This window comes from Cimex lectularius, unplaced genomic scaffold (assembly GCF_000648675.2).
Source record: "Cimex lectularius strain Harlan isolate CLEC.00 unplaced genomic scaffold, Clec_2.1 scaffold99, whole genome shotgun sequence".
Taxonomy (NCBI): domain Eukaryota; kingdom Metazoa; phylum Arthropoda; class Insecta; order Hemiptera; family Cimicidae; genus Cimex; species Cimex lectularius.
Window position 1 is genome coordinate 1333155 of NW_019392713.1, and position 22629 is coordinate 1355783.

General features: G+C 34.0%; 2 protein-coding genes across 5 annotated transcripts in view; one reads left to right on the plus strand and one right to left on the minus strand.

Annotated features, from left to right (window-relative positions):
- The window catches only part of LOC106661453 (calpain-C), a 90146-nt gene that overhangs the window by 55031 nt on the left and 12486 nt on the right, over positions 1-22629 (minus strand). The window contains exons 1-2 of one of the 2 annotated variants that reach the window (XM_014384867.2): positions 16813-16899; positions 1022-1167 (exon numbers count right to left, since the gene is read on the minus strand). In XM_014384867.2, coding sequence (XP_014240353.1) covers positions 1022-1159 — 138 coding nt within the window. In that variant the 5' untranslated portion in view covers positions 1160-1167; positions 16813-16899. Of the gene's footprint in view, positions 1-1021; positions 1168-16812; positions 16900-22629 lie in introns of those variants that run through there. The other variant, XM_014384859.2, reaches the window with a different exon arrangement.
- LOC106661474 (melanocortin receptor 4-like) overlaps positions 1-22629 on the plus strand; it is a 187617-nt gene that overhangs the window by 29385 nt on the left and 135603 nt on the right. Inside the window, exon 1 of one of the 3 annotated variants that reach the window (XM_024226451.1) lies at positions 9857-10496. The exons of 1 other annotated variant lie outside the window; for it this stretch is intronic. The gene's annotated coding sequence lies outside the window, so the exon portion shown is untranslated. Of the gene's footprint in view, positions 1-9856; positions 10497-22629 lie in introns of those variants that run through there. One more of the 3 variants, XM_024226448.1, reaches the window with a different exon arrangement.

Below are 22629 nucleotides of genomic sequence, written 5' to 3' on the forward strand. Positions count from 1 at the left end.
TTTCACAAATAATTAATTATACGTGAACGGTCCTTGAGCAGAAGGGTCATGATGCAAAAGTTGCAGTCATTATTTTATATAACTATTACCATGTTCTTTAAGGTCGAAATAATTTATAAAGGAATTGGTTGAAAAAAAGCAATGAAAATAGCCACTTTGCTCTTTTCTGAATTCTAAACCACACGAATCAGCTTGATTCCTTTTGATTTTTAATTTATAAATTAATCAACTGATTTAATAAATTTTAAAATAGCAGTTAGGCTATATCTGGAGTTCAGTTTAATTTTAAAACGTAATGTTCAACTTCGAGAAAAAACAATGAAGTATACTGTCTTGAGTACTTCCAATACTTAAAACAAATCGAGAATGATGAACCTCTAGTTTTGTCTATCAAATTATCTTCACTGGATCATCAGGAGGACTGCACAAAAACCAAACCAGCGAGGAAAGACAGAAATGATAAAAAACGACTAAAATTACGTAATATTATAAAATATGTTATAACAAAAATGTGTTTAATTGCTTTGACACATATGTATATATATATATAAACGACGAATATATATATAACNATATATATATAAACCACAACATAGACAGAGAAAAGGTGAACCCAAATTCCTGATCAATAATTAAGAGTGTTTTGCATGACAAACTTTATCTCTACTGCTTTTCTCATTTTATATGTAAAATTGCTCCAATTAGCTGGCAGATCGGACAAAATAACTTTCAACTGTTAACCTAGGAACGTTTTCTGCTTATTTTTTCTTAAATCTTCGTTATATTAAGCATTAAAATTTGCAAGTTCTTTATAGCTTTGTTTGAAAATAATTTTAATAACCGTTTCGGTATTTAAATCAGGCTTAATCATAGGAACTGCAGGATTAAATAAAGCCAGAGAAAAAATATTCTGATATGGCTCATTTCTTTTATCTGGTTGTGACTGGAATTGCTAGGATATGTTATCATCTTAATATTGTTTTGGCTAATAAACCGGTTATTGTTTTTATATTGCACATACCTTCGGCCTTTTCCATTGGAAAAGGAACGGGGGCGTCTGGTGGTAGAATACGGACGTCTGTACCGCCGGGAATGTCGGATCCTCCCACAGCTCTCCTCTTTTTGCACAAAGCCGTTTTATCCTTTCCAGCTCCGACATGCCTCAGCCTGCAGAATTTAACAACAATTATCTGAAGATTAAAAAAAAAATTTGTGAGTGAAAATACTGATAAAAGAGAAACTGTTGTCTTAAGTCAAATATTTGAAAGTTCTAGAATAGTCTTTATTCGTGATTTGGTACAAATAAGATGGTTTATCATTTATTGTAACAGTGCATTAACACATTCATCCTTCTCGCACCCACCCCTGAAGAAAGAAAATTCGATAAAACTACCTTATCATGAAGACTGTCAATAGAAAACAAATCTTTGTATTTGTATACATATTTCTGATCAACTATCGGGTTTTCTTCAATATCAGGCAATATTAATAGATTCGAAAATTTTCTTCGTAAATAACTGTTTTCTCTGGATTTAAAACATTTTTTTGAAATAACAGCATTATCAAGGCATTCTTTTTTTTTAAATTGTACTATTGCAATTTCATCACTTACGTCCCTGATAATGTCCTCGTCACCTTATCTTAAATCACACTATATTATTCTGAAGTACCTCTCATTTAACCCAAGTAGTAAAGATATTTTAAAGAGATAGACCCTTGAATGCTTATTGGCCACAAAAATTAATACTAGTTTTCTGTCCTAATATATATAGTTTTCTGCCTCTGAAAATATTATTTTCTCTTTATCTGTCCATTTTTTCTCTTCTTTAGATCATATTACAGTTTCTTGTTTCCCATCTCTTACACACTCCCACTTCTACTTCCTTGCCACTTCTCTTTTTGTCTCTGTGTCACTTTTTCTCTCTGTCTCTCTTTCTCCCTCTTCCTTTCCTTCTCTCTTTCTCTCCTTATACCAACCAAATTTTCCTCATTTTCCATCTTTCTATCACTGTGTCTCTGAGATCTGCCTTTGTATGACTATTTGTTCTATTCTCCAGCGCACGCACGCGCACACACGCACTCTCCCCTCTTCTCTCTCTCTCTTTCTTTCCCTCTATCTCTCTATTTATCAATATACCTATAAATCTTTTGATCTATCTGTTTGTCTCTCTACCTCTATAACATGTTTCAATAATCATATCAACATAAATGTCTTTCATCTGGGCATTTTATATATTGCCTTTTCTATCACCACCAACATTTATTCTAATGCAATGAGATGGTTTCTTTTTCCTTCTTTTTCCTCATATTCCTTTGTACCAACATTGAGGTGGAATAAAAAATTTGATTTACATCATGAAAGAATTGACCCAGATTAATTTAAGTAATTTATATGACATAAATTAATCCTTTAAAAATTCGAGTAGGTAATTAAAATACCCCTCAACTGTATGTAACTTTAAAATCTAATACCTTTTCGAAATCCTTTTCATTCTATTCATTTCATTCTTTCTTTTCAAAATTCTATGGGAATAACCAGCTAAGATTTTTTTAGTTAATGCTTTAAAACAACATAAAACGATATTACATGAGTTAGAATACATATATTTCTTTTAATTGTGCACTGGCAAAAAAATTAACTCGCCAACAGTTGAAAGAACCTGTTAATCACGAATCTGAACCAGCACACACAAGCTCTAAATTACAACTTGAGAAGGAAGTGCAAAATCTAAGATAAAGCGTAAGAAATCTAGTTTAAAAAGGGCTTTTTCAATAAGAAATTAATTATATTTTACTATTTTGCAAGACAAGGTTAATAATTTTAATTTATGAGAAAAGTCTTTGTGAACTCAAGAAAGATTATTTGGTCATAATTATTGGGTTGTCCGGAAAATAATGCAGGATTTTGGTATTAAACAAAAAAAAAAGAAACTAGTTACTTTAAAGCAATGTTCTTTAATCAAAATAATTTCCCATACTCTCAATACATTTCTCCCAACGTGTTGGTAACTTATTAATTCCGTCTGAGTAGAATTCAGAATTTTTAGAATTGATAAAGTCAATAAATGCATTTTCCAGTTCCGTTTGATTTTTGAATATTATGTGTTGTAAGTAGTGGTCCAGGTGTCTAAAAAAATGGTAGTCAGTAGGCGAGAGGTCCGGAGAGTAGGGTGGGTGAGGCAAAGTTTCATAGCCAAGCTCCAATAATTTTTGTGACGTTACACGTGACACATGTGGTCGAGCGTTGTCATGCAACAAAATGGGCCCTTTCCGATTGACCAAAGAGGGCTTCATTACTGCCAATTTCTGATGCATGGTATTAATTTGGTTACAGTATGATTCAGCATTGATGGTTTCGCCAGGATTTAAGAAGCTGTAGTGTATTAAACCAAATGAAGCCCACCATACCGTAACCATTACCTTTTTTTGATGAGTTGGGGGCTTTGGAGCTTCTCCTTTGTCGAGCCACTGTCCAGAACGTCTAGTGTTATCGTAGAGAATCCACTTTTCGTCACATGTAACAATTCTGGCCAGAAATGGGTCATTTTTGTTTCGACAAAGAAGTGATGCACAAACATCAAAGCGCTGATTTTTTGGCGATCGTTTAATGAGTGTGGAACCCAATTTTCGAGTTTTTTCACTTTTCCAATCGCCTTGAGGTGGTCAGCGACGGTCGTTTTACTGACTTTGAGTTGCTCTGCAAGTTCTCGAACAGTTGTTTTGGGGTTTTCTTCCACCACTGATCGCAGAACATCATCATTAAGAGAGGAAGGCCTTCCACGACCTTCTTCATCTTCAAGGCTGAAATCTCCCTCCCGAAATTTTTTAAACCACCTTTGCACAGTGCACTCATTAACACAACCCTCGCCCCAGACTTGGTTAATGTTTCTAGCCGTTTGGGCTCCGCTTCGGCCGAGTTTAAACTCGTAAAAGAAAATCGTACGAAATTCTCGCTTTGACATTATAAGGATGACTGAATTATTTCCAAGTAGCGGAATGCTACAGAGGTAAACAAACAATATCATTTGGAAGAGGATTAATAAGTGTTGACATTCATACAAATGAGTAATCCTGTAAACGTAAACAGAATATTTTATATAGATTTTTTTTAATGAAAACTTAAAATCCTGCATTATTTTCCGGACAACCCAATAAAATAAAACCCCTTTTTTTAAATCAGGTATTTAATTAATTATTAGACAACCTGCTGGATCTCGTGATCATAAAGAGTTATTATCTTTCTTCAAATAAATAATCAATAAATAATTTATTTAAAAAAATTAATTAAAAAAGGTCTTTTTTTCATGGATTTTTTTAAGGCGTCAATTTTAAATTGTTCTAAAATGTCATCTCCGCCTTCATCGGCGTTATAACTATCATTTAGTGCATCACTGGCCTATGGACAAGGCAGACAATGTGACGTTTGGCCATTGGTAAAAAATATTTCTCACGAGGAGCACTAAAAATGGTCGAGATTACACTATTTACGCGACGAATCATTCTTAATTCGAGGTTGGACCTGTGACCGTCGAAGTCATACACGTTCGTCGGGCACGTGGGAATGACAAGTCCCCGTGTTTACAGCACCGTTTCAAGGAGGAAAAGCCAGGCTGGTGTAATTTGCAGTGACAAATGCACAATCGGACATTACATGCTAGTTTCGAAATAGTCTTACTCCATAACTACGAAAAGTAAAGTGTTTCTCTCAGTGTGTTTAAAATCGTCATGACCTGCCTCTGTTCACTCTCGATTTCCTGCGGTTACCGATTGAAACTGGTCCTTCAATTGTGTTAATCGTTACTTAACTTATTGGGCAAGCGGAAAGGCGAGTGTAATGGTCCACGACGAAGGCGAAATATCAGTTGATCGTTCAAAGTAAAAAATAAAGAAATAAAATAAAAAATAAAAAAATATATATTCCCTAATGTTCTACATTCTCTGAGAAAAACAAATTCTTACCGGTAATATGTCAATATTTACTCATTTATGGAAATCTTGTTATAAGTATCTATCTTTCTATTTTACTATCTATAAATATATTTATGTATTAATGTTATTTGTAATAATCGATACGGTTTTCGAAAGGCCTATGTACCTAGATATCTCAAAGCCAGATTGTGTTGACCATCTGATTTCTGTAAAACGCAGAATATGGTATTACAGGCAAACAATTGATTTAAAAAAAATCTTATTTAAAAGACTGCAAACATATTCTTAACATAAAAGAAGTTTCTTGTGAAGAATTAATTACCAATGGCTTTTGGTGTACCGCAAGGGTCATTTTAATTTGTATTAATGATCATTTCTATTTACCTTCTATTTGCTTTGTTTTGTGGATTTCTGCCCTTATAATTGAAACAAATTCGTTAGAAGGTATTTACATTGAACTCGAAAAAGATTATGTTTTAGTTTAAATATGGTGGTAAATATGGATCTAACTACCTCTTTGTTAATATTGATAAAATAAGCTTGTTAATTCAGTTGATAAATGAAGCTAGTTAATTAGTTAATTAGATTAATTATACAAAGGTTAATGTCACTTTGATTAAAATTAAAACAATATCTTTTAAATAACCATTCGTATATAACAGCACTTAAGTTTTCACAGAATCCACATTTTAAATTTAACTCTTCTTTCTTTAAATTCATTAAAAAATACATTTCTACAATATTGTATGGCCAACGTAAATAATTGTCGTTTTTCCTTACTTTATAAATAGTAGGTTTTTTGATTTTGTTAGAGATTTGTTAATTACTCAATTTAAAAGTTGATTTATATNTATATATCAGTATATCAAAAGGGGGCAAGAAACAAAAAATATTGTGCATAAGGAAATTAAAACAGTGAAAACAGTCTGTGTTAAAAGAAAAGTGTTTTTTTTTAACGAGGGTTCGCAACAGCAGAGGTCATATAAACCCTCAGAGTGCCGATGTTTTTGAAAAAGCATTTGCAATTAATGTTTTCTGTAATCTTAGAATATTTGATAAACGTCGTTAGCAGGATTTTCTTTGATGGTCAACATACGCCATACCAATCATATAACATTTGTTTGTTAGTTTGTGTTATGTTTGAGCATTGAGTGCGCCTTTGTACGAACAGTAGGCCTTAACGACCTGCACGACAACATCTCCCGCCATTTCAACGCGGCTCGGTTTTTAACGACACGCATTTCGTTCCGCAAAGATTGTACCAATTTGATGAGGAAAGGGCAATTTGAAATAATAACATAGCGGTGGACGGGGCCAATTTTGCAGAAGAATCAGAGTGAGAAAGGTGGCATGAATAATGAGCCAGGTTGCGCCTAACGGCCTCGCCTTCTGTGACATCTTCCTCGGGAACATATGCGTGTCATTATTGCACATAGTTTTAACCCAAAGAAACGAAATTTGCCTTACAGATCCCCTTGCCGCCTACCCATGAATTAAAATGTGTTTCCCAACTACTTGTCCTCACTTATTTATGACATAATTTAGTATGCTGTATAATTTTCCTCGTCTTATATTTTATAGGAAAACAAAAGGTATTTGAAATTCTTCCAAAATAGTTTCCTTTTTGTACAACGGGTCCGCATAAAGAGCGTGAAGGTATGCAACAAGACAGGATAATCACCCGTGCGGATTGTTGCCTAATCTGCCTTCTTCCAGTCTGTGAACAGAAGTGTTATTCTTATTTTCTCACAAAAGAAAACAATTGGTCCTAATTTCTTTCATACACTTATCATCCCGTATAAGTAATTTTTTAAAATAAAAATAATAATAATAGCAGTTAAAACTTAAGTAAAATAATTAAACAAAACAATCAAAACAACAAGTTTTTGCTTTATTTGTCAAGCAAAAATACACCATAATGAACGTAATTAATTTAAAAATATTTTTTTTTCAATTAATTAAAGTTTTTAGTTGAGATAAAAAGTCAGTGTCACGAGCGGGATTCGAACCCACGACCTTCGGCTAGATACGCCGCTGCTCTACCACTTGAGCTATCGTGACCTCGATCCACTCAGACACTAGCTTCCCATCTCAACCCCACCTTTTGAATTTTCCTTCCTTTTTTCCATTTTTCAATTAGTGAGTTTAATAAGTTTAAATGAAGTATACTTTCACTAAAGCTCTCCGTGGCCATTTCATTTGTCGCCGAGAATCAAATATATTACACGACATTTGAAAAATGGCAAAAAAGAGGGAAAATTCAAAAGGTGGGGTTGAGATGGGAAGCTAATGTCCGAGTGGATCGAGGCCACGATAGCTCAAGTGGTAGAGCAGCGGCGTATCTAGTCGAAGGTCGTGGGTTCGAATCCCGCTCGTGACACTGACTTTTTATCTCAACTAAAAACTTTAATTAATTGAAAAAAAATATTTTTAAATTAATTACGTTCATTATGGTGTATTTTTGCTTGACAAATAAAGCAAAAACTTGTTGTTTTGATTGTTTTGTTTAATTATTTTACTTAAGTTTTAACTGCTATTATTATTATTTTTATTTTAAAAAATTACTTATACGGGATGATAAGTGTATGAAAGAAATTAGGACCAATTGTTTTCTTTTGTGAGAAAATAGCTCAAGTGGTAAAGCAGCGGCGTATCTAGCGGAAGATCGTCGATTCGAATCCCGCTCATGACACTGACTTTTTTATCTCAACTAAAAATCTTAATTAATTGAAAGTTATTAATTGGTCAAGAGGCCCACGAAACTAGTGAATTTATAAATAATACTTAAATTTTACTTTTTATCTCGTACACACACTGTATTATAATTTTTTGAATGCGTAGAAAGAATAACTGGATACATACATGGGGCGGGCGCGGTTCGTCAGTTGCGTCATTTAAAATAAAGATCCTGTAGCTCATAAATGTAAAGTAATAACATAAATTTTTAAAAAAAGAGCTGATAGATTTTTCATCCACTATCGGCCACTTTATCGTTGCCGCTGAGCCACACGAGTTTTTTTTCCAACCGTCTTCCCTGCATCAATTTGGAATTTTACATAATCGTATCGTATGTTTGTTTATTTTTAAAATCACCAGATCTTAGAACAGGCATGTCAGTTATCAGCGAGGAATGTTGTATTACAGGAAATAACGGATGTTTCTCAAGGTTCTATCGATAATTGGGTTTATTATTTGATTTTTTATTTGATAAAGCATTTTTTTTGGTCAAGAAATGAACCAGTAATTACATTTCAACGTTTAAGATATTAATGATAGTGGTAAATGTTGTAGATGTAGTAGTGGTAAAGCATTAGTAGTCGTTATTCTTGAGTGATAGTACTTAAAAGCAGCATACTTGTTGTGGTATAATATTAGTAGTAGTAGCTTTTGTTGTAGTGATCGATTTTAAAATATTAACACATTATTTGGATGAGACCAAAATATTAATCATTTCCGACTTTTTCTCATAAACAGATTTTTTTAATTGTTTGGGTATTTTTTTAATTTCATTTTTGGGGATGAATTTGTATACGGAGTAGAAAACTTAAATGTATTTCGTATTGCCTAATATTAGATTTACCAAGGAAGGGAGAGAGATTTAGTACTTCTTGAGAGCTTTAAAATATGCTCCCTTCCGGAATGCTTCAATGGGCATGCCAGTGTGGTTTGGCATCCGCCGTTGAGAAAGAATTTAAAGCTCCTTTTAATAAGGATAAAAATGAGCTAAACTTTGATATCTTTTTATAGAATTACATAATATGTAAATTACACAAAGCGCATCTGTATTATGTAAAAGTTAAAATAATTAGAACCTTGTTAAAAAATATTTCCGCTGTTTTGAATCGCAAAGTACTGTAATTGCCTCATTTACTATGCTAATTGGTTAGCAAATATTGTCTATGCATAAATAAATAAACTAAATATATGAGAGTATAAATATCACTGTTTCAGCAACATATTTGTCCAATATTTTTTAAGACTTCTTGTACCAATTGTAATAGTAGAGAGACGAGTAATATTAAAATTCATCAATATATATTTTCATATAATGGCAGGCATTTATTTCAGTGGCCTAAGAAAAAGATGGTTAAATTTGTTCTTATGTAAACTTTTTTAATACTCAAGCTTTATTTGAAGCTGAGATGTATTTTTACCTGAAACATAAATAACATTGGCTTATTTTTCAATTGTGCCAGTTGTATTTAATAAATAGTTTCGTCTACTTTAGATAATTTTTAAGTAAGATTTGTTTTTTTTTCTTAAAAATCGTTAAGAGCTATTATAAAGTTTTTCCTGTTGCTATTTGGAACAAAGTAATTTGAAAAAATTGTACAAACAGTTATATTCCTCAGACATTCCTTTATTATATTTCGTCATATTTTAAAAATAAGATTTAACAGCAAGGAAGTAATTCATCCGGCAAGTTATAGAATTTAAACAGTGGCTACCGAATCATTAAACCAGATTCGGCCGATACGCTAGGTGTGACCGATCCAATAATGACCTGTTCGGCCAAATTGTATCCCCCTTTCTCTCTTTCTCCATTTCCAGGAAGGGAAGAAAACATATCACACGGAAATGGAGCTATCCGGGGATTCGCCCGATAGGATTCTCTCGGAAGTTGATGGGAAGTAAAAATGAAGATATATTATAAAATAAAAATACGTACGGAAATAAATGGTTAAACGTAAGAAGCGAAATTTTAAATGCATCAACCTGATTTTTATATGTGCGAAGGTGAATTTCAAATATACGAAATTGTCTTCTAAGTGCACACACCTCAATTTTAAACGTACGAAAGAGAATTTTAAATCTAGGAAGATAAATATTAAATGTTGAAACTTGAATTTTAAAGAACGAAACTGAATTTTATATATTACGGACCTGAATATCAAATGAACGAAAATAAATTTCAAATGTACGAACCTGACTTTTATATTGCGAAGCTGACTTTTAAATCTAGACATCTAAATTTTAATCTACGAAGCTTTTTATTCGATTTCCTTTGCTTTTATGTTTGTTAAAGGAGAAACAGGAGCAATATTATTATATTATTATCCGCTTTGTTAATTTGGAAACGAAAGGACTTTCACTCTGAAGGACGTAAAACGTAATTTTCATCTCTGTTTGGATAGCTAACTGATTAGAAACCGTGAAATACAAATTGCCTTTTCGAAAGCAAGGTGTATTTTTACTTGAAAGTTTTTCCTAGAGATTTTATAGAACGATACAAAAAAAACTTTTTACTACTTAAGACGTCTCTAAAAAGAAAAAGAGTTTATCCGTTATCGTGCAGGAGAAATCAATAATAAAACTATAACATCCTGTTTAAACCAAATGGTTGAACAATGTAATAAAACGAGTGATTTTGGAGAGGGGAATTGTGGTGTGATCCGTGTTAGATGATCTCAACAGTTCGACATCTCTATCGGAAGAGATAAGACTCCTTTATTAGCATGTTATCTTGTCCATGGATTGTTTTTCTCACAAAAAACTGGTAATCGTTATACGCCAAATTGTTTGAAAGAGTATTACGTACACTCTGGTTGTGTTCACACTTCTGAAGGGTGAGAAAAACCTATTCGCATTGAGCTAATAGTCTTAGAATAAAATATTTTTTCGCTGCAAAATGTCCTTACTGTGTTGTTCTTTCTATCTACAGTACAGATTTAATAGTTTCTTCACCTGAAACATAAAAAAATGAAAAACAAGAATACTAAAAAAGTGACATTATGAAAAATTAGCACGACATTCTCTCAGCATAATTATAAAAATAAACCTCCCGCTATTATCATTACGGATATATTTTTTTAAATATATTTTGGATTTATATGTGTGTTGATGGCTTCGGTTTTTAAAATACAATTTTGGTTATCGCCCTAGTTGTTAGATATTTTGTTTTTAATTTGGAGAAAGGTAGATGGAAAGGAAAATGAAGCGACAAGGAATGTATGTCGATTTATAGATAAAAATAAATGAATAGATTATATAGGGCGATATATTTAGGAGGTAGTCAGTATATGTGAATATCTGCCTGGCACTCGCTTCTCGATCTATCTATTTCTATTTATCTGTTGTTTTTTTCTCTCTCTCCCCTTTCTTCTTTCTTTTTTCACAATCTTTCATATTATTTCTCTCCATCTTTATAAATCAATCTCTTTATTTATAACAGTCCATTTATGCTTTAGTGGCCAACTGACCAAGTTACTTCTTTCAATTAATAATTCTTTTTATGTAAGGTCTTGGTTGAGATAAAAAAAAGTCAGTGACATGAGCGGGATTCGATCCCACGATCTTCGGCTAAATACGCTTCTGCTGTACCACTTGAGCTATCGTGACTTCGATCCTCTTGGACACCAAGTCTAATAATGTTAATGTTTATTAATGTTTTACGTCTCTACGGGTACCGATTTATAAAGGGGAGGAATCCATAAGTTTGGAAATTAATCATTGGACAGGGATTGATTAATAATTTGTAGAAAGGAACTGAAAGCGCGAAACTGTTTTCAAGACGGAACACAATGGATTTCAATGGAAAAATGGCAAAACGGAGGGAAAATATAAAAGGTGAGGTTGAGATGGGAAGTTAGTGTCCGAGTGGATCGAAGTCATGTGGTAGAGCAGCGGCGTATTTAGCCGATGGTCGTGGGTTCGAATCCCGCTCGTGACACTGCTTTTTTATTTCAACAAAGACCTTACATAAAAATAATAATTAATTGAAATTTATAACAGTGTTGTATCGGATGCCAATTTTAATTTTGTCGACACTGGTTTATGCATTGGCACAATTGTTGAAACAGAAAGCCTTCTCTGAGAGTAAGATAGAACTGCGTGAATGAGTTGCCCGCTCATCGGATGGGTGTGAAGACCTAATTAAAAAGGCTGTCGAATACCTTCCCCACTGACATAGATACCTCCATTCGATTAAATGTAACAAAAAAGCCGTTTTATCTAGGATTTCAATCATTTGAATTTAAAAAAGTCGAATAAATAATTAAAAAATAAAATAATAAATAATTAATTGAGAAAAGTCATTATTTTCAAAAGGTTGTTTAAAATTATCCTTACTAACACTGAGTTCACGGGAAGTAGAATTAATTAAGGAAAATGCTAGGTAACAAGATAAACCTGAAAATAAGTAGTCACTTTTTAAGAAGAGACTTTTTTCTAAACGTTTCTGATATGCTGAAGAAACCAAAAATGAAAAATCGAGAGCAACAGGACCAGTGACCAATTAGTGGAGTAATTAGTTAATCACACTATAAATATACTGAAATCAAGAAATCGCTTATTTACAAAAGTGAATTGAAAAGCTTTCAAGTCAAGAAGCCAGTTTTATAATCAGAAAACTCCATCAAGTACAGAAACTGGTTTAAAAAAGTCTACTATTATAATTTTCGATTAGAAAATATTTCCGAACTCTTTCACTGGCTGGAAAAAGAGCAGGTCAGACACGTCCAAAACCGCCAATGTTTGGTCACGAACGAAGTTAACAAAGAGAATGGGCAAAAGAGCTTGAGAAATGATCAAAACCAGGCTTGATTTTTGCCGAGTAGGCTGTTCGAATAGCACGGGTAACCTGTGAGATGAGGTACGTGACTGATTTTCAATTTCATTCGATTGAACGATTATTTCTAATTTCTAGACACCTAACTGACAAGGTTCATAGTCTTCATTCTGTTTTCCAAACTTGGTTTATTATTAAGTAATTAAACATTTAACCACTCATTAATATAAAATATTTCGATGGAGTTTTAGTGTGCACAAACAAATTATCCAGAGAAAAACGTTGTGTTTGACAATAGTTTATTGCCTTTTTAGTGGATACGCGTTCCGTACACAATATCCATGAATAATCGACAACGTTAAGTTTAATTATGTCCACACCTTCATAATCAATTCGATTCTAATTATAAGTAGCTTTTTTATTTCTCTTATATAATATCCTAAAAAGAAACTGTTTCACAAGTATTATCATTGGTTAAATGGAATAATTTAGACAATAGTGATTTCTGTTTCAGCTTTTAAATTTGACCTTTACCTTCCTCGGCACATTAATGAATAATCTTTTGCTACGGACTCATTAATACTTAATTTAAACTGATGAAGTTTTAAAGTGAACATAGAAGGGACATAAATACGCTTTTTGATAAATCGCCACCTTCCTCGACAGGCAATTTATCCGCTCTCGGACTATTTATAAGACTGGTATATATATATTTATTTTTTCTAAATAATTATTTTAATGGACTAACGTTTGTTCAAGAGAAAACAAAATTATATGAACCAATAAAAATGTCAGGATGCGAATCAGACATCGCGATTAGGTTAATTGGCTTTAAACAAAGTCACATATTTCAATATACGTAAATATATATATTATAAACATAATAAATTAAAAAAATACAAGGTAAAAGTTCATACGTCTAGATTAATGTAAGATGAAATAGATGTTCATGAAATTTGAACTTTAAAACAGTTAGGCAATAAAATAAATAGTTATTGCTCTAACTGCAACGTAACACTGATTAAATAGATCCCTGAGGGAGGCGTCAAATAAGCCGAAAGCTCGACAACAGAAAAACAAGTTCGTTTTTTCCATCTACATGACTTCATCCCTGGTCACTTTTCTTCAATAGTTATTGTTCTAATCAATTCTTTCTGATCCAATCTGCAAAACATAAAAATGCACTATTTGCGATTATTTATGAATTCTAATGAGAATTGAGATTCACCAAAGCTGCGCAACTAATTTTTGCAACAGAAAGAGATAATGATAACATATAGAAAAAAGGAAAAAAATCGAATGTAAAAGTGGTATATAGAGACAAGAGATCCACCGATAGAGATAGATATACAGATAAGGAAGAGAGAAATAAAGTGTAGATAAATAGATAGATATGACTGAGACATGGAAAAAAAAAGATTTGGTTGGTTTCAGGAGAGAGAGAGAGAGAGAGAGAGAGAGAGAGAGAGAGAGAGAGAGAGAGAGAGAGAGAGAGGAGAAAGAGAGAAATTGATGGACTGATGGCTTTATTTTGGCACGACAACTTATATCTCTTGGACCTAGATAGAGAGATGGAGAGAGAGAGAGAGAGAGAGAGAGAGTGAGAGAGAGAGGGGGAAAGAGAGAAATTGATGTACTGATGTCTTTATTTTGGCACGAAAACTTATATCTCTTGGACCTAGATAGAGAGATGGAGAGAGAGAGAGAGAGAGAGAGAGAGAGAGAGAGAGAGAGAGAAATTGATGGACTGATGGCTTTATTTTGGCACGAAAACTTATATCTCTTGGACCTAGATAGAGAGATGGAGAGAGAGAGAGAGAGAGAGAGAGAGAGAGAGAGAGAGAGAGAAATTGATGGACTGATGGCTTTATTTTGGCACGAAAACTTATATCTCTTGGACCTAGATAGAGAGATGGAGAGAGAGAGAGAGAGAGAGAGAGAGAGCGAGAGAGAGAGAGAGAGCGAGAGAGAGAGAGAGAGAGCGAGAGAAATTGATGGACTGATGGCTTTATTTTGGCACGAAAACGTATATCTCTTGGACCTAGATAGAGAGAGGGGGGGAGAAAGAGAGAAATTGATGGACTGATGGCTTTATTTTGGCACGAAAACTTAGATCTCTTGGACCTAGATAGAGAGATGGAGAGAGAGAGAGAGAGAGAGAGAGAGAGAGAGAGAGAGAGAGTGAGAGAGAGAGAGAGAGAGAGCGAGAGAGGAAGACAGACAGACAGACAGAAAGATAGCGAAAAGCAGAGACATCTGTAAACAGAGAAAGATTCAGTGAGAGTGAAATGGTGAGAGAGCCTTAGTGAGGAAGAGATGATAATAGCATTAGAAGGAGAAAGAACAAGTGATGGAGAGTTTGACAGAGACTAACCTAGCAAATTATGTGTCTCAATTAAACATATGACGTGAAAGTGCGGATTCTAGGGTTTTTTCTATGCTACAAGGGGTAGAACCGTATGAAACGGGCATGCATAAGAATGCTCCTCCGTTCCCAATCCTCAAAAGAAAGTAACCAAACCACTCTCTTGGCCCTTCTCGTCTAACAGGATACAATTCCACTAACTACCACCCCCGATTCGGACGGTGCGATTTTTATTGCTTTAAACATACGAGGGGACAGTTGCTCCAAGACAAATTTATAGGCCACGATCTTGCTGTACAATCTAATTTGGTTTACCAGTTCGCTTCGATTAATGGATCTGCCAGTTCGATTAATCGAACAGAAACCTCTTTTCAAATAGTCCGATCTGCCAGTTAGGAATTTCATACGGATTCTGCCATAATAACCGGGTGAGGTTTTGTCGTTACATAAGGGAATTCCACGTCAATTGATTAGGAAGAATACGGTCTCTCTCCATCCTTATATCGATCAGATAACAGAAGATCGTGACCTCGTCATCATAAATTCTAATATTGCTATGCACACCAGCCCGTGTCGGAAATAGCCAGCGAAGCAGAAAAGTTCTTCAAATAGTATTTTTGTGCATATATACATGTATATATATATATATATATATATATATATATATATGTAGTATTAGGTATAAATTATACATTTTCATCTAATAGGGTAGTGCATTTGTACCGTGAGGTGTTGTGGCGAATGTATCGTGAGATCTAGAAGGCTTGTCGATTTAGATGGAACATCGTAAAAAAAAACTTGTGATATTGGAATTTGTTAATTGAACAATTATAATTGTCTAATAAAGTGAATAATGCGCCTTATAATTAAGTATGCAAAGAAGTGGTAACATAAAATGAGGGAAGTATATGGTTCATTGTGAGGTTTCTCCATGCGGTCTGCGGGGCGATGTAACTTGGAACATTTATGGCGTTTTGACAGTCCGCCAACTTTTACTTGTTTTCTTGACTCGCCCTGCTTAAATCCCTGACAATCCAAATTAAATAACGGTAAACGACAAATTTTGATCGGTTCATTTTATCAATCACTTAATTTCACTTTATTGTTAACGTTTTTTGTGGTTTAGTCTTTTAAAACAAGAACAAGCTATACGTGGCGACCTTTATCCGCAAAGCTTCCAATGTGCAGACTAAGCCTGCAATATATATATAAAATGTATATAGGTGTTTTTAGTACTTTTGTCAGGATGTAATAAAAGTACATCACAATGAATTTGATGAAAAGGTGATGGACCGGCTACTATTCACAAGATATTTGGTGGGATCGAGCATGTGGTTCAATGAATGTTTTATATAGAATTTGTATTATGACAAGCTACAAATTCTATATAAAAGATAGATCGGTGTTTTATACCTGTATAGGTTTGTTTGTTCTACCTCAGGACTACAATGGATATACAAATGTACAATATAACTTTTTTAGTTACTCAGTTTTGTAAGAAAGAATCAACTTATTCTTACAACTTACAGATTCTCAGTAGATATTTAAACACTATTTTCTTTTATCAAGTATCTTTTTTCATCCATTCTCACTAATTAACAAGTTCATATACCAAAGAACAAATGCACCTGTATCCGCTATTGATGTGCCTGAAAATACAACTAATAATTATAGACCGCTAACATATGAAAATGTAATATCTAATGAACTAAAAACGCTGTTACAGAAAAAATGTGAAAACTTAAAAAGTAAATAGATTTAGCATAAGATAGGGAAATATTTTTAAAAAAAGTTAAATTGTAAGGAACTTCTTTCAAAAAGTTCTTATGTGGTATATTATATGAAAGTCAGTGGCTAACCTACCTCGTACTATGGCCAGACGAAGCAGTACTTGGGAGAAAGAATAAGTCCTTATTGTTCATAATTACTAAACGTTTTCTGGTCAAAATTAGCTGTATTTTTTCCTATAATTTTCCATTTTTACAAAAATTATAAAGAAAAATTTACTTACACATTGTAAGAGGAACTCAGCAATATTAGAGTGTTTTCATGTACATGTACTGTCCTGGGTGCGTCATGTACAAAATTAGTTCAATCGATACGTCAATTGTTCATATTGAATAAAGATATTTTTAGTATGCGGTGTTAACGGTTATCACTGTGGTTCGAATGAAATAAAAACGCGTCAGGGTAGAAAAACCCTTGACCCAGAAAGGGTTAAACCATTTTATCGTCTGCATCATGCTCAGACGGTTCAAATCACGTCAATGGAAGCCTTCCTATTTGAAAAAACGGTCCTGTACAGATACAAGGTTTTGGTATTTTTATTTTATTTTTATAATTATTTTATCGTATATGCTATATAACCATGAAGAATCTTTTAACAAAACTGAAATGCCCAGGAAAGTTTTTGAATTTGTAAAATGACTAAACCTGAAAAATGAACAATATCTTGGGAATTATCGGATTCTTTCAAAACAGGATTTCGATGTAATACATGTTAATGGATAAGATAAGCGTTTTGGACAGTCAGCTTGATCAGAGTATATAAAACATTCGATATTTTAATATGAAAAAATTACGATATGCATGGAGTTTGACGATATTCAGAACCTTTTTTATAATTCACATCACAGATTTATTTTCTACGCATAAATCACAAGGCCGTGCAATAATAAATAAATATATTGTTGTCAATTTATTAGAATAAATCACGTCAACAATCTTTTACGGCATGTTTCATCCCATATTTCTTTTGTTTTCAATATTATTATAGGCGGAAGAACAAAGAAAATGCAGTTTCCCTTGAAAAAATGAGCCAGTTCTCCTTTCACTCCTTTCATATCTTGGGCTTGTTCTTTTGTGATAAAACCCCAGAATGCAAGCAGAGGAAGCATTTTATTTCGTAGGTCAAACAATCCTCGGGAACAGACTCATTAAGTCATCTCCTCGGGAGAAATTTCACGTTTTTCTATTCGCTTCGAGGCGTTCGTTGCATTTTTCTAGGTCTAACGTACGCGATTGAAACGATGTCACGGATCGGCTCGTAAGCCGTGAAACCTCAGAAGTCAGCCGAAGGACTGCGGTGCCGTTCAATGCCGTTGGCCCTCCGACAACAACGGGAGTAATAACGCACTGGGCTTACCGTGGTGTGGAATAATCGGAAAATAACTTTGAAATAATTCGTGGTTCGTTTTTTTCATTAGAGTGAGTCGATTTTTGTAATGAAAACGCTATCAAGAGAGAAGGAAGATAACGAAACTTAGAGAAAAAAATCAACTGATACATGATGTATTTTTCATGAGATGCAAGACGGTTACTGTTAACTTACTTTTTCCGATAAAATGCATTTTCTAAAATTGTTCCTTTACTTAAAAAACTAACAAAAACGCAAAGCCTTATATTTTGTAAGTGAGCCGACTAAAATTGAACCATTTGGGCAGGGACTTTGTAACTCACCCACTGTGTTATTTAATAAGGATTTATCAAATAACGGATGAAAGTAAAACAGACGGTCAAGACGGTTTGTTGAAATTGTTTTGAACTCGCAAATTTTTTGAATTGATTCATTACGTTAAAACTTATTGGCTTTTGTTGTGTCCACGTAACATTTTATTTATCTCGGCCATTCCACGGTCGTTAGGTCTCGCTTCGTAATAACTGTAATTAGAGTAGTTAATTTTTGTTTTGTTTTTCGCGTGCGTATTACGAGGAGAAACCCCCAGGCGAAATTTCGCTAACGGAGCATGAAAAATAGATATGGGCCGGAGATCGGCATTAAACACAAAACAGGATATTTATGTTTGGCGAGTTAACATCACAAAAACGGTGTCCTGATCCAATTTCGTTTCGCTCAATTTAAGTCTCGTAGAACTTTTATATTAGAGGATAAGTGAAAAAATGGACTACTATGAAAAAAGGAATATTAAAACTGAACTTTTATACAATATTTTTATTATTATGATAATTATGACAGTTCATATGCGGTCCGTTTATTGTCGCATTCAATTTTGGACTGAAAATGAACGAATAATCTGCTTGTAAATTGTGAAGTTAACTCTTAGGGTTGTTTCCGATAATTTTGTTCTGCCTAAACTCGCTGGTTTGATCTGTCAGATGCGTATTTATACATTCAGGGGTTTGTTGTGCAGGGTACGCACTGAAAAAAAAAGTGGTCATTCATTGAATAGTCCTTGTAGATATTAGTACATTCAAGAGTTGTTTGCAGGGAAATAAGCAAGGTAAGGCACCGACTCGTTTCATTTCCGAACTAGAACTGAAGAAAGCGAAATGACTAAATTAAAGACTTCATCCCCAAACCTCATGAAAAAATCTGACAATTATTGTTTTCCCAAAGGAAGTAGTATTATATATTCCAGTTTTTCTATCATTTTAAATTTTCGTACATAATAAAATAAAGTTTTGAAATACTGATCATTTTATGATTATAAATGGTCAAAAGCATGTAACCGGTTCTTTTCACACACCCACTACTGAAGATGGCGAGTCTTGGTACCATTTTGTTTCAGCCAATTTAGGCCTTGAGAATTTGAATAACACAGGATAAAATCGATTGTTGTAAGGGCATTATTTATTAACATGAGAATCATGACTGTCGTGAACTTGCGATTTAACACTCATCCACTCCTTACCAGAGGTGCGTCGCCTCTCACCTTGAGAAACAAACCTTCCAATAATCCACCATGAGATAGGTGCGGAAGGAAAAGATCCTTATGGTCCTTTTCGGGACTATAAGCAACCAAGGTACAATGTCCCCGTGCAACCCGGTCTGTTTATTTTTGCTGTAAATTTTGGTCTGAAAATAAACGGACGATCCGCTTGTAAATTGTCGTTTTCAGCATCTCCGATGGTTGGTTAGTCGGTGAAGTTTTTTCCACATTTGGTTGATTATAATAGATGTGCTTGCAAAATAACCAGAAAGTATCAATAGATGGTCAAAGTAGGATAAAAATAAATTTCATTATAGACATCTATTAGTCACTTACACATAATTTAGAAACTTTGTGTTTTACTGGTCTTCAGCATTAAAAAGATAGATTAATCGTTATTAAACAAGAATTCTAAACTTTTGAATAAACTTGCTGAGCCCTTATATTAATGACATAAACATCTAACGAGGTTGAGTAACCTTAAGGATAAGTTTTACAACATTGTAGTAAGATCTGCGAGCTGGTTACTTAGTCTTTGCATGACGCAGTCGGTGTTTCTTCTTGCTTATAACCTGACCGGACAATGCAGTGGCGAAATGCAAAATGCATCAAATAAAACCAGCATGATTGGTCTAAGAAGATGGGAGACCAGTAAACTACAAGATTCGGCATCACGGAAACAAACACCAACCATATTTACAGATGTTTTTTGATCATTTTAACATTCAATGATATTGAACCGAGTAACCTTTATAACCTTAATTATAAGTTGTACACGTGAGGTCTGGGAAGTGATGAACTTGGTCTATATATGAAACCAGTCGGTGCCTCGCTTTGCTTGAACATCAAATGCTGGTAAAAAAAGAGCAAAGTATTTTTATGCGTTACTGAGTTCTGTGTTCTGCAGAACGGCAGGATTAAGTTATGTCTTTTAAACCGAATATGTATCTGGTTGTTAAATCGAAATGGGAGGTGCAGTTAATTTAAATGAAATAATGTTAGTTAAAACTTACGCAACGTTTTGGACCTCATACGAAATAGTCTTTTTGAAACGGTTGTAAAGAACACTACTGACAGAAAATTTAGGATTGCTCAATGATCTCCGAGGGAGTATGTCATTAAGCCCCATTGTTAGCAATAACAAAGCGCCTTTCAGATTTTTTACGTACCCACCCACAATGTTTTGTGTACAAAGCCGTGAGAAAGTTGTAGCTAGATTAATTCTAAGTCTGTGTTTCAAATTGTCTGTTTTTTGTCGAAAGTATATGCTCACCTGCATACCTGGTGGCTTTGTCGAAAAAAAAAGGAAAACATTATAGTGTTTTTTCTTTAGATTTAGATGCAATCGTTAATTACAATACAGTCATGAACTCGTTAGTTGATAATTCTTATCTCATTATAAAACTTTTGAACCCTCTTCATGATATAACTTCGAGCTTCTTCAAATTAACAATGGTTTTTGCGTGTACGAAATCTTTACGAAATTGTTGCGGCTCTTTTTTTCAGAATTGCTGCACATGCTCCCATAGTTTCATTTTCGTTTTACTTTTAGCATGTTAATAAAGTTTCTGTTAGATGCCTTCTGTTAAATGTACAAATAGATACCTAGAATTGTTCTAACATCAGGCGTCTTTAAATTCTTTTTTTAGAGTTTAAGATGAACGTATATCGTGAAAAACTTAACTTGAAGTTTTTGATGGAAAAACGTCGCTAAATAAGCCGTCAGACAATCTTTCCAGGATTTTCCTAGTCCGCCGATACACCGCGAAATTACAGGCCGTGAAGGCGAACTAAGTCAATTCCTGCTCTCTGCGTCGCCTATTGTGTCCTATTAGCCTAGGCCCGAAAACATCCGGTAAGTCTATTGCGCAACGAGTGATTTTCCGACCGCCTGTTGATTTAATTTCTTTTGTCCATTGGGGAAAGTCAAGCAAATCCGGAAAAAATGTCGACAAAATCCGGGAAAATTTCCCCCTTGAAAAGGAGCTGGAAAAGCACCCGACTTGCCGAATAAAGCGCCTATGAGATAAAAAGGTTTTTTCATCCCTTTAAGTTTTTACTGAGGTCTTAACATAGCTTTTACACAGAACAATCTGGCTGTATTAACAATTTGTGCGACATGTTCCACTGTTCTATTTCTTTTTGCCAATATCTGCACAGGCTTGTTTATGCTGCTCGTTATGCTGGTGTCAGTTTTTGAGATGGTCTTTTAAAGAACTTCTTCCCACGCCTCTGACCTGGAATACTATCCCATTGGATAGAGGACTTATTCTTAAATCAGAGTGTACAAGCAGCCTAAAACAACTCTTAATAACGATATCCTGCGCGCCATGGTGCGTATGCAATGGAGCATCTCGCACCTCAAAAAGCGTACTGAACGACCGCTGCTGCAAATAAGAGTTTAACTACGCAACGCCAAAAGGGTTGAAATAAACTACCCTAAATTGACTACAACTAATCACAAAGGAAGAGGCATATAGTTACTAATTTCTATAAATGAACTGCTCGTTGAAAAACATAATATTATATGTATAAATAATTCTAATCAGGGACAGCAATTTGATTGTCTAGATAGAACAAATTGATCTTCATATATCTTGTTTTATGTTAAGAAATTGTCATTTACTTTTATTTCACTTTTAAGTATTAGATGTATGAACACTTTTCTGCTCACGAATGAACCACGGTATGGTTTTAGTGAAAAAACAAATTCAATTCCAAGCTTTCAACCAAGGCACTGTTAAGAATGAGTAGTTCTAAAAGAAATTTGAAATAGTCCGTGAAAAACGTATGTCAATTTGTAGGCAAATTTAAGATTGTGTTGCCCTGATGATTCCCTTAAAATAGGCCGAAAGTTTGGCAGTAAAGGTTGAATTTATTTTTTTCGTTAAGACCGTGATCGAGATTATTGTTGACTTTTATTTTAAGGGTTAACATTTAAAATAAGACGTCAGTTGGAAAAATAAAGAAGGTTCGGCCTGACTTGCTCAAGAACATGATCTTGATGACTGCGGGACCTCAGTCAGCATTGTTTCGAAACATATTGCTTAAATAACATTTAGTTTGACAATGAGAGGGCTGAAGTGGCCGGGCTTGATTTACATTTGAAAGAAAAGATTTAAATCTTATTGTTCCTAAATCGTCGGCATCTTAATCGA